At 46.3% G+C, this 13,164-nt stretch overlaps 1 protein-coding gene across 9 annotated transcripts in view; it reads right to left on the minus strand.

Moving 5' to 3' along the window:
• LOC147883531 (uncharacterized) overlaps window positions 1-13,164 on the minus strand; it is a 210,081-nt gene that overhangs the window by 16,203 nt on the left and 180,714 nt on the right. For 6 of the 9 annotated variants that reach the window (XM_087399668.1, XM_087399669.1, XM_087399667.1 and 3 more), the window contains 2 exons: window positions 4,714-4,875; window positions 4,230-4,519 (listed from right to left, as the gene is read on the minus strand). The exons of 2 other annotated variants lie outside the window; for them this stretch is intronic. In XM_087399668.1, the coding sequence (XP_087255794.1) occupies window positions 4,230-4,519; window positions 4,714-4,875 (452 nt within the window). Of the gene's footprint in view, window positions 1-4,229; window positions 4,520-4,713; window positions 4,876-5,049; window positions 5,273-13,164 lie in introns of those variants that run through there. One more of the 9 variants, XM_087399674.1, reaches the window with a different exon arrangement.

Here is a 13,164-nt window from a genome sequence, read left to right on the forward strand (position 1 = left end):
GGTGACCTAGAGGTGAACATGGGTGACAGAGAGATAAACATGGAGGGTGACATAGGAGTGAGAATGGGTGACCTAGGAGTGAACAGGGGTGACCTAGAGGTGAACATGGGTGATAGAGAGGTGAACATGGGGAGGTGGCATAGGAGTGAACACGGGTGAACTAGGAGTGAAGAGGGGTGACCTAGAGGAACTAGAGGTGAACATAGGTGACAGAGAGGTGAACATGGGAACGTGACATAAGAGTAAACAGGGGTGACCTAGGGGTGAACATGGGTGACAGAGAGGTGAACATGGGGAGGTGACATAGAAGTGAACAGGGGTGACCTAGGAGTGAACAGGAGTGACCTAGAGGTGAACAGGAGGTGACCTAGGAGCGAACAGGGGTGACCTAGGGGTTAACTGGAGGTGAACATGGGGAGGTGACCGAGGAGTGAACAGGGGTGACCTAGAGGTGAACATGCGTGACAGAGAGGTGAACATGGGGAGGTGACATAGGAGTGAACAGGGGTGACCTAGGAGTGAACAGGGGTGACCTAGAGGTGAACATGGGTGACAGAGAGGGGAACATGGGGGGTGACATAGGAGTGAGCACGGGTGACCTAGGAGTGAACAAGGGTGACCTAGAGGTGAGCATGGGTGACCGAGAGGTGAACATGGGGAGGTGACCTAGGAGTGAACAGGGGTGACCTAGGAGTGAACAGGGGTGACCTAGAGGTGAACATGGGTGAAAGAGAGGTGAACATGGGGAGGTGACATAGGAGTGAACAAGGGTGACCTAGGAGTGAACAAGGGTGAGGGGTGACCTAGAGGTGAACATGGGTGACAGAGAGGTGAACATGGGGAGGTGACATAGGACTGAACAGAGGTGACCTAGGAGTGAACAGGGGTGACCTAGAGGTGAACATGGGTGACAGAGAGGTGAACATGGGGAGGTGACATAGAAGTGAGCATGGGTGACCTAGGAGTGAACACGGGTGACCTAGAGGTGAACATGGGTGACAGAGAGGTGAACATAGGGAGGTGACATAGGAGTGAACAGGGGTGACCTAGAGGTGAACTAGAGGTGAACAAAGGTGACAGAGAGGTGAACATGGGAAGGTGACATAGGAGTGAACAGGGGTGACCTAGGGGTGAACATGGGTGACAGAGAGGTGAACATGGGGAGGTGACATAGGAGTGGAAAGGGGTGACCTAGGAGTGAACAGGGGTGACCTAGAGGTGAACAAGGGTGACAGAGAGGTGAACATGGGGAGGTGACATAGGAGTGAACAAGGGAATAGGTGTGACCTAGAGGTGAACATGGATGACAGAGAGGTGAACATGGGGAGGTGACATAGGAGTAAACAGGGGTGACCTAGGAGTGAATAGGGGTGACCTAGAGGTGAACATGGGTGACAGAGAGGTGAACATGGAGGGTGACATAGGAGTGAGCATGGGTGACCTAGGAGTGAACAGGGGTGACCTCTAGGTGAACATGGGCGATAGAGAGGTGAACATGGGGAGGTGACATAGGAGTGAATAGGGGTGACCTAGGAGTGAACAAGGGTGACCTAGAGGTGAACTAGAGGTGAACGTAGGTGACAAAGAGGTGAACATGGGAATGTGACATAGGAGTAAACAGGGGTGACCTAGGGGTGAACATGGGTGACAGAGAGGTGAACATGGGGAGGTGACATAGGAGTGTAAAGGGGTGACCTAGGAGTGAACAGGGGTGACCTAGAGGTGAACAAGGGTGACAGAGAGGTGAAAATGGGGAGCTGACATAGGAGTGAACAGGGGTGACCTAGAGGTGAACATGTGTGAATTGGAGGTGAACATGGGGAGGTGACCTAGGAGTGAATAGGGGTGACCTAGAGGTGAACATGGGTGACAGAGAGGTGAACATGGGGAGGTGACATAGGAGTGAATAGGGTTGACCTAAGAGTGAACAAGGGTGACTTAGAGGTGAACATGGGTGACAGAGAGGGGAACATGGGGGGTGACATAGGAGTGAGCATTGGTGACCTAGGAGTGAACAGGGGTGTCCTAGAGGTGAACATGGGTGACAGAGAGGTGAACATGGGGAGGTGACATAGGAGTGGATAGAGGTGACCTAGAGGTGAATAGGGGTGACCTAGGAGTGAACACGGGTGACCTAGAGGTGAACAAGGGTTACAGAGAGGTGAACATGGGGAGGTGACATAGGAGTGAATAGGGGTGACCTAGAGGTGACCTAGAGGTGAACATGGGTGAGCTGGAGGTGAACATGGGTGAACATAGGGTGAACCTGGGTGACAGAGGGGTGAAGAGGGATTAAGGAGAAGTGTGTGCCAGAGAAGGGAAGGGCTGTTTCCATCTTGCCAGAGAAGGAGAAAGAAAAACTCAGTTTTTTAGTGATCTCCCACCAAAAGAGCGCAACTGGGCAGTAGAGTAGAACCTAAACAGGATGAAAAAAAGGAATACATTGTTTTTTTTTTTTTTTGAATGAATAAAAATTCAAATAATAGGAATGGAAATCCTTATCCAAAGAGAAAGAGTCAATGTGGATGATACTTCTTTACCCGTGAGCCATTTACGGGTGTTGGTAACTTCTTGCCCTCCAAGGTGGCCAAATAAACCCCTCCACTGGGAATAACCCTTGTGATAAAGAAGGGCCCTGTCCAGCCACTGACAAATTTGGGTTTATGCTTCAGGAACTTATTGGAATATAACAAGACCAAGTTGCCAACTTGGAATTCCCTCTTCCTGAGATTTCTGTCATGCCATGCTTTCTGCCTTCTTTGCCAGACTTCTTGAGCAAGGATTGCTTCATGACGATGTTCATCCAAGATCCCATAATCCCTCAAGTGTGCATGCCTCCAAGTTATCATCCATCTCTGCCATGACCCTAGTGGTCTTCATGTGGAACTCATAGAGCATAACCGCCTCTAGGCCGTAAACTAGCTGGAATGGTGAATATCCAGTGCTAGCCTTGTATGCTGTTCTATAAGCAAAAAGAGCGGCTGGTAGTACAATATCCCAATCTGCCAAGGAATGAAGGCATAACCAAACCACAATATGAGACATGGTCCGATTGGAGCTCTTGGCCAAACCATTGGATCGAGGGTAGTATGAACTAGAGGTCTTGTGAACAATTTGCAGTTGGGTGATGAGGTCAATAATGACATCATTGAGAAAGTGGGTACCTCTGTCACTCATCAATTCCACAGGACATCCAAACCTAGAAATGATTTGATCATACAAGAATGAGGCCACAACTTGAGCAGTGCAGGTCTTCGCGGCGGCCTTCGCCTCCACCCATTTAGTGCCATAATCAGTAGCAATCAGAGCATACTTGTTCCCTCTTCGAGTTGCAAGAGAGATGGGTCCAACAAAATCCAATCCCCATCTATAGAAGGGTGGTACAGGGCTGGATGGATGAAGGGGAAGGTACTCCCGTCGGGTAGGCTTCGGCTCCCCTCTTTGACATGAGTCGCAGCGGCGCACATAAGCATAGCAGTCTTGGAATAGCTTTGGCCACCACAACCCAAAGCGCATTATCTTTCTAGCAGTGGCCTCTCGTGCCATATGACCTCCCCCCATTCCTGAGTGAGCCTCTTGAAGGATGGCTTCTGTTTCATGAGGGAGCACGCACCTCCTTAAAATCTGGTCCTTCCCCAACTTGTACAGCTGACCCGCGATCAGTTTGAAAGGAGCAGCCTGAACAATCTGCCTCTGCTTTTGTGCTGGAGTTAACCCTTTGGGGAACTCACCTGTAGACAACAAGTGTACAATGTTTGTATACCCCGTGCTCCATGTGTTCTCCTGTCTATTCCATGCGCTCTTGACACTAGTTGGTTGCGAGGGTTGGTGCACCCCCTATACCTCTTAACTGTTGGACTGCTTCCCATGTGCACCAACGAGTACCGCCTGTGCGCCTGTGCGCTACTTCCCATGTGCACCAACAGGTGTAACGGGTGCACCATTGTGCTAGTACTTCCCTCTACTTCCCTCTGATCAACTTTGACCATGGTGGGTCAAGGTTAAGGTTTGGCACTCTCTTGCCACTAGTAGTAAATAGGTCAAGTAGATGTAATAACAAGAACCAATTTGAATCTTGAATCAAGACTTCTTCATTCCATAATATTTTGATTTGGGTAGTTTAGACACTAGGTCAGGAAGAGGTCAAATATTAACAATCAAATATATTCAGATTTAGAACTACTCAAGATAACAATCAGCACCTTATTAAAAGAGATAGGAGTACTGACCTGCACAAATCCCATGATAGGAGACATCATTTGAGAAAGAAATGATTCTGTTTCCTGTGTCCTTATTTTCTGTGCAGCACTGATAAGGACATTGGCCATGCACAAACAGAATGCCATCCGAGTTGTTAAATCCTCATCGCATTTCTCTGCAATAGTCTTGGATGCAGATGCATCTATGTCTTCCCATTGATGGTTTGGTAGGAAAGGAATGTCCTCTCGTTGACCAACGATGCAGGAAATGACAGATGACAGAATGGACACAACTGGCTGTGACTGTTCGCCAGTGCATCCTGAAATACCTCAATTGTTACTATTGAAAGAAACCAATCTAAAACCCACTTGCAAGATAAGCATCCTCCTGATGTTTTTCAAATAAATGTGATTTCAATGATTTTGAGTTTAAAAAGATCAAAAGAGAAATGAGGCATCTTCTGGAAAATTAAACATAGATTTAAACTGCAGTTGATATAGCAGAAGATCTTACTTTCTTGTAAACCGTCTTCCTGAATTTCTTCAATAATCAGCGAGCCCTTATTGCATTTTACCATGGAAGAATGGAGACGTTCGGAACCTCTTTCTACTGCCAACTCCGCACAGATCATCAAAGCAAAGCAATCGATGCAGCCATGCTGAGTCTTAAATGTATCTGCATATGATTCTTTACTCAGAAACTACAATAATACACAAACTTAGCTTTTGGTGTGGCACCAATCATAAATGCATTTGATCACTTCGCCAGGAACATACACAATTTCATTTTGATGGATATACGCCTATCAATGTCTTTTCCTCAAATTTTAAATTCTAGACCCACCATATGGTCACTTTGGTAGCCATCTAGCTTGACATTATGAGCAAGAGCACGAGGACCCTTGCAAGGCTTTTCAGCATCGCGAATGCTTTTGTAAGACCTGGCCTCCAGGCACCTTCTATTGTATCATGGAGATAGGTATCCACTGATTGTAGAATAGTCCCGCAAACTAGCTCCTTGCAGCTTTTCATGGATTTTCATAGGCAGCAATCCAAGAACTTTGTGTACGAATCTGCAAGGGGTTGGCCCGCATAGGACCCTATCAGACAGCTGAGTCGTGAACCTTTTTAAATGCTTAAGGGGACATCAAACCATGTAAGGTTACCTAAACCATACTTTACCTAATTGAGTCGAACATAATGCATATTCAATGAAGGAAAATTTTTCCAGTAGAGAAACTTTCATGGACATTCATGTTACGCTCTAGCCGAGGTAGCATGACCTCGGAAGAATCAGTCGACATTTCCCTTAAAGGATCTATGTTTGTAATTATTTGTTTGCGCTTCATGTAAATGATCGGGAGGGAATTAATGTCAAGGTCCTAGGTGAGGGTTGATAGCACCAGACTAGGTGGATCTAAGGCTAAGCGCCTAATGCGAGGAATGTGCCTAGGGGCAAAGGATATTAAAGCATCCCAAGAGAGGGGTGAAATGTTGCATTAGGAAGGCCCTGTGATGATGACATGTGGCATCTAGATCCATCTAGGGAGATGGGGCTTGTTGAAGCTAGAGAGAGAAGAGAATGAACTGTTCACGTATGTTTTTCTGATTCGAATTCTCTGTCAGCTCTCGTTCTTCAGCAAGGTTGGTTGGGAGGAAAGATATGGTGCTATTCCCGTGATCTGCCTGTAGGTAGTTAGAAGTCAGTGTGTAATAATTGGTATCAAAGCTAGAGGCTAGGAGATAGAGAGAGGACGAATTTCGATCTAACAGACGACGTGTCTGTTCGGTGGTCATCCCGCACTGCCTCAAGGAGATTGCGGGGTGTTAAGCGAAGGCTTTGGGAGCGCAGGTAGACAAAGATCGGTGTGAGCATGGAATGCATGAAGTGCATAGGAGCGTCGGGCGATGCGGCTACTCATGACCTCCACGCAACGGATAGACTGGATCGGCGCTGACCTGCGACGTGATCGACGAAATTGGAGGGGTGCTACCCGTGACGACGAACAGCGGGGCCTGGGGACAGCGTGGTGGCTGTGCTTGTATTACAGGAGACCTTCGAAGCAATTCGTGGGTTTGGACGTGATCACGGAATGTTGGCGCTGCCGTGGTCTACGACGGATACGTGTTACGGGAGGCCTTCGGTGAGATTTGCTGATGGTTGACGCCAGGCAAGGAATAGAGGTCACGCAGGCAGAGATTACGGAGATTACGAAGGACTTTGACGGAACATTAGCTCACACGTAGCGATGGGCGACGCACGGACAGCGTGTTCATCTATGACCTATTTGTGATAAAGCCTGTTTCATTTGCTCTTGGGGTATCAAGTCGAGAGGCAGGGACGTATCATTTTCGATCAAAGAGCAGACTTCGATCAGAGAGTAGGCTTCGGGGACTCGAATTACGTGGAGTTCCAGGGGGCATCAATTCTTCCTTTACTATAGAATTTCAGTTTTTTGTGTGCAGCTTATTATTTCTGTACAGCAGAGTTTGCAGTTTACTATGCCTGTGTATGTACCTGTGTGTTTCAGTCAGAGTTCGTTTGCAGGAATTTCCCTAGTATAGGGAAAAGCGGGATTGGATATATGCATGTGTCAGATGCCTAGTCAGTGTGCATGTGGGATTGCAGGTATTCCCTAGTATAGGGAATTGTGTCAGAGTGTTAGTACACTGAATTGCGTCAGTTGGTAAATACAATTTCTAGCGGTGTTTATTAAAAAAAAACAAAACAAAACAAAACACCCATTGAACTGAATGGAAGCAGAAGAAGGGGCTTTCAGGAGAGCCCCTGGTGAGTCAGGAGTCCGGCCGACCCAGCAGGTGTCGCGCCCAGGAGCTCACACCTTATCTGGCAGGATTGCATTACTTGAGGATGCCTTACAGCAGTTATTAGCGCAACAGTTACAGACAAATGCAGGGCAGTCTGAACTTAGAAGAGCAATACATAGTATGTCTGCCAGACCTTCTCGAGAGGAGAAAGGAAAGGCTCCAATGGAACCGCAGTCTAGTGTCCATACGGTCGAGCCTAGGAAGGCTAACAAATATTGCCAATTACAGGCCGGAAAAGTATTCTGGTCGGATGAACGACAGTAGTTCCGATGTCATTGAGACCTGGTTACACAAATGGGACGAGGCGTTCGCCATTTGTGAAATTAGAAATGACATCAAGAAGATCCGTGAGGCCACCCACATGTTTAGTGAGGCAGCGGATCAGTGGTGGATTAAGCAACAAAAAGATGGTATAGCATCCACTACCTGGGAGGGGTTTAAAAGAGAATTCAGGAAACACTTCTTACCTCCTCACGAAGCATCCCGAGCTTGGGATCAATGTAGGAACCTTCGTCAGAGAAATTTATTAGTGGCAGAATACACTGATAAGTTTCGAGAGAGTGTAATGAAGGTTGATGAACCCCTACCTCAATCAATCCAAGTGAAAGATTTTATATTTGGATTGAATGATCGGATAAAAATGGAAGTTCGGGCTAAGTATGCGAACACGTTAGATGATGCAATAGCCATAGCCCTGAACTATGAAGATGCCAGGGGCAGCAGGCCAAGTGGGTTTGCACAGGTCGGACCCTAGTATGGGTATCCGAAGAAATCTGGGTTTAAGAAGAAATGGATTAGTAAAGGGAGTGGCTCTCAGCCGGAGTGGTCAAGCCAAGCAGGCGAAACCAGCTGAAACTCCTAAACCAAGTACCACCATTGGAGTGAAGAGGAAAGTAACCCCAATGGCAGCCCGAGCTTGGTCTAAGTCTCCCTTAAACCCAGAACAAAGAGAAAAGGCGAGGAGAGAAGGCTTGTGTTTTGGATGCCTTCAGCCTCATCAGTGGAAGGATTGTCCACGTAACAAAGATCGTCGGATGGCTGAGATGGTGATCTCAGAATGCGACATGGAGATGGAGGGAAGTCCCAGAGTGGAAGAGATGTAGATTCAGCTAGGGGGATCTTCTCAGAGGTCAGTACCTTGTTTGTTATGTGTGTCTGTTGCTAAGCTAGTAACGAGTGCACCTGATAACATCCTATCTAAGCCCGCAGCAACGGGGTATACAGCCTTTAATGATACGGAGTTAATTAAAATGAGAGGGCAAGTGGCCAATCATGATGTCGTTGTGTTGTTTGACTCGGCGTCAACTCACAATGTGATTAACTCCAAGCTCGTGAAGAGGCTGAAATTAAAGACAAGTCCATTTGACTATGCGTGTACAGTCAGGATGGCAGATGGAAGTTCGACTGAAGTATGGGACCAAAGGGTTACCCAGTTGGAGCTTCGTATTCAGGACTATGCTGAGAAGCTTGATTTTGAAATGACCAAGCTTGTTCATACAGATATAGCCCTGGGTATGGCGTGGCATTCTAGTAAGAATCCAGCCATTGATTGGAAAAGGCACGTATATCAATTCAAGATGAATGATGTGCTTTATGTCTTGCGAGGTGAGAAAAATATACCTCAGGGACCGTTGGTTTCCGTGATGGAAATCCGAAAAGCTCAAGAAGAGTTTTTATTCCTTTGCACAGCATCGGTAGAGCCGGTTGATGATTCTTCGGCTAGCACTGATGTTACGCAAAGTGGTGAGATGGCCAAGCTGGCTAATCTTATAACAGAGGAGTTCTCTGAATGTTTTCGGGATGAACTACCTTATGGGTTACCTCCAGAGCGGAATGTTCAGCATAAGATTGAACTGATCCCGGAGGCGGAACCTGTAAATAGACCTCCCTATAGAATGAGTTTTACTGAAGAGGCGGAGGTGCGTAGACAACTGGAAGAATACCTCAAGTTGGGGCAGATTCAACCAAGTTTCTCACCTTTTGCTTCGCCAGTGATATTAAAGAAGAAAAAGGATGATACGTTTCGCCTCTGTATAGATTACAGAGCATTGAATAATATCACTGTTAAGCACAGATATCCGATGGCTTGGATTGATGATTTGCTAGATGCATTACATGGCAAGAAGAGATCGATAGGTAGCTTGTCATGTGGAATGACAAGATACTTGGTGATCATGGCAGACCACTTGGTATTTCTCAATATACAATGGTCTAGATGGGAGAGAGGTGTTTCTTCCTCTGTGGGTTCTTGGAAGGATTTCAAAAACCTTCCAAATGATCGCAGATATCAATTAGTAAGTCACCTCAAACAATTCCAGAGAGAATTTAGCAGATTGATGCAGCCATACTCTTGAATTGGGTTCATGTAGCTAACGGGTCTCACTTTTGGTCTACTTGGCCTGGGGCCTTTATGAGATCAAGGATTCCACTTCAAGTCATAGGACTACGAGGATCAGACAATGATGGCTTGGTATTTGATGTTCACTTTAGACGTAGGTTGTCTAGGTCTACCGATGATATCCTTATGGATATTCCATTTTAGCTTGTCACAGCTGTAGGTCTCTTTTTTGGCTTCGAGATGATATCTAGATCCTAACCCAAATCACATTCCCTTGGGTGGCTCTAAGGAGGTATCTACATGAAGTTTTTGCAATGGGACCCTGGGGAGTGGGGGTGGATTGACGCAGGGTACCGAGAGAAGAGCCCGCCCTTCTTTCTTTACATGGCCACTAATGCACGAGGTTTCAGCTCAGTCTTAGAGATTGGAAGCCCACTAGAGCCCTTCATTGGAAGAATTTCCAGATTTCTGCCGACTTGCAATAATTTTTTGGAAGAGCCTCAAAATCTCTTAGGAATAGAAAAATCACTCAAAAATCCTTTTGGAAGAGACTTTGGAAATCCCTTAGGAAAGAAAAATCTTTTCTTTTGAGGCAAGTAATCTGTGCACTAATAAGGACCAATAAAGTGATACCTTCATTCCAACACTTGATGCACCATCATCACAAAGCGCTATGGAATGTTGTTCAAAGTGAGAGAGTCTGCAAAATGTGTAAGCAATCAACCACTCATAGAAAAGACATGCACTGATGCACAAGGTGAAAGGTGAAACTGACCTACTTCCAATACTAGGGTGAAGATAGATCGGCATAAAAATAAAAGATGTTTGGAGATGTCCAATCAAAGGAATTGCAAATCAAAGAGTAAAGCTAGATCAACATGAATAAAGAAGGATCTAAAGTTTTGCAATCAAAGAAGCTCCAAAGAGATCCATCTTCTAACCAAATGCACGAAGTCCAGCTAAGTCCAGAACCACCCCAAAAGAGGTCCTCCCATGGCCATCAGCCAAAGATGGTGGTATTGGATAGTGAATATGATGAAGGTTTGAACCAAGAAGGAAAGGAGGTGCAACAGCCATAGGTGGACCTAGAGCCACAATAGGAATACAAAAGGGGTCCTCATCCACCATCAAGGGCAAGGGCAAAAGATGCACTTGCATACAAGATGGAAGCATAGATGCCAACTAAGGAGAGAGTGAATGGGAGAAACATTGAAGCAAGGCCTTCCAAGGATTTTGGAAAACTTTTCTTACAAAAACTCCTCTCATATATATAATTTGTTGTGCTATTAGTTATGCTAACTACTCTCTCTATTCTTTGGTTTGTGCCTAGAAATCACCAAATACCCCTGGCATACAACTGTTGGCCCTCATTGAAGAGGCTATTTGCTTCCTTTTGGTCTAGATCTGTAGGTTTGGGCTGGTGCTCACTACATTTGGAGTGTGGCTAACGGTGGGGAATTGTGCCCATAATAGGACGGGGTGAGAAATAAGATATGCTAACTATGGGCATTGCTGAGAAAAGATGGAGGGCTGCTAGAAAGGTTGAGAGAAATGCATCTTCTGCCTTGGATCTGCCACTGGCTATTCACATTGAAGGGGTTGCTGGGCTAACCGTTGGAGCTTCTGCTGGGGCTACTAGAACTATTGTTGCTACTGCTGGAACTGATGAATTCGAATGAGAAAGACAGAAATAAAGTTTATTAAAGTCTTCGGAAGACCGATGGGTCTATGAGACTGATAGAAAACTGATACAACAAGCAGAAAGGGTGGAGCTACTAAACGAGCATCATCACCCATGCTGAATGCTAAGTGCTAAGCAGTGCATAGTCATATCATCAATAATGGCATCATTGTCATCATCATCATCATCAACAACATCATCATCATCATCGAGTCAATCACCAACAAGGCTGGATGGCTGGCTCTGGTCAATGCAATGCGCCCCCATATGTGTGTCAGAGAGGCACTGATGTGTAGCCAGTGATGGAGCGCTAGTTACTGTCTGTAGGTGCTGCATGTCTCGGTCTCCTAACAATGACTTTGCTCCTCACAAGGGCTATCGTAACCCCTATGGGTCGTGTCCCAGGCCTAAACATGGATGGGAGGTCATTCAATGTGATCTGCATGTCCGCTGTCGAGTGCGGCATGTCTCAGGATCTGGATCTGTACTGCGCCTGCTATCAGTGGCTGCGAGGCTCGTGCGATCTGATTGGAAGAACTTCGTGATCCTTCTCTGAGAAGGGTTCGGCCATGTGCCTGAAGATCGTCTCTGCGTCTTGAGTAAGTGCTCCTTGTGGCAGACCGCCTCATGGATGAAGGCAGCGAGGCATCCCTAGTTTGGGTATGAGAGAAGTCTGGATACCGGCCCTAAAAAGACAATGGTATCGACCGCGGATCTGTAGTACACACCGCATTTGAACGCGAAGTGCTCCTCTGACTCCACCTCCTGTCGATCACATAATGTGCATAGGCCTGTCTCTCCCTGGGTATCCCCTCACCTCGTCTACTCTTGATGCGAGTCGGTGTGATGAGACTTGAAACTGTCCGATAGAGATCCTTAGTGAGTGTGGCAAGTGGATCCGATGGTGGGACAATGAAGCCCTCCTCAGAGATGCGTAGGCAATGGTCTCTATAGAAACTGAGCTTCACTGGAAGCTCCCTCGGCTCCAACTAGGTCCTTAATGTTGTGTAACTGTAGTGGATCCTCTTGAATGAACTGGTTGACCACATAGTACCCTAGTGGGATTATTTTATGGTCAATTTTTCCTTTCACCAACTCTACTAACTTGGTTTACATATGCTCAACCTAATTTTGCATGAGAACCCACCAGCCCGATGCCTTTTACACATCTTCCACCATCAACTGCAACCCGCCTCTATATTACAACTATTAAAAAGTAGATGTGTCCACATCCAAGCTCCAATCACCATCCAAACGTCTCATTGGCGACAGTCTTTGTCATCACTTCCTGCAATCAGGGTTCTCATACAAGCACATTTATTTATGAAATGTATAGTTAATACAAAACATCGTTTTAAAAAAAAAGAAGAGGCTATTGCTGTGCTATTCTCTAGCTACCATCTCCTACCCTATTCATGCTAGCTACATATGTGCCTATTTGTGCCAGATTCTCCTACACATAGGTGTCCCTATACGTGCTCTACATGGCATTTTTATTCTTTACAAAAAGATATCAGTCGCACACAAAAAACCCATCATCATTCTAGGCGAGCAAGTGAGGCATACCCCTGCTCAAACGGGCCTGCATCGCTGGCCTCATCATGAAAATCGAGGCAAAGAAGACGACACCCACGTACGTATATGAGAAGATAATCTCGACCGGTGATCCATCGAATGTGAATTGCTCTCTATTCATGATTGCTCGAGATGTGTTGAAGATCATAACCTTGGTCTTGCCAAGGTTCACCTTCAAATCATGTGACTCACAAAAAACCTATAGTGCATCCAAATGTCGCTGGAGGCCCTTAGCAGAGGAAGACATCAGAACCACGTCATCTACGTAAAAGAGAATTTGAATCAAAGTACCTGCAAGAGAGCAACCAGCCCCCCCTAGTGATCCTATGAAGGTCTCGAGCTCATTTATGTAGAGGCCAAACAAGGTTGGTGATAGTGGGCAATCTTGTTTGACCCCAATGATGCTCATAATCTCCTCCGTCCATCCAGAACTCGGCCTGAGACTCTCGTAGAGTGCCACAACAGCCCATATGATCTCCTCGTCATACCCCAACGTCTACAAGCGATGACTCATGAGGCGAGCTCATGGAACCGTGTCAAAG

Source organism: Dipteris shenzhenensis, chromosome 28 (assembly GCF_047967505.1).
Source record: "Dipteris shenzhenensis isolate YYH24624 ecotype China chromosome 28, Dip_SZ_1.0, whole genome shotgun sequence".
Taxonomy (NCBI): Eukaryota; Viridiplantae; Streptophyta; class Polypodiopsida; order Gleicheniales; family Dipteridaceae; genus Dipteris; species Dipteris shenzhenensis.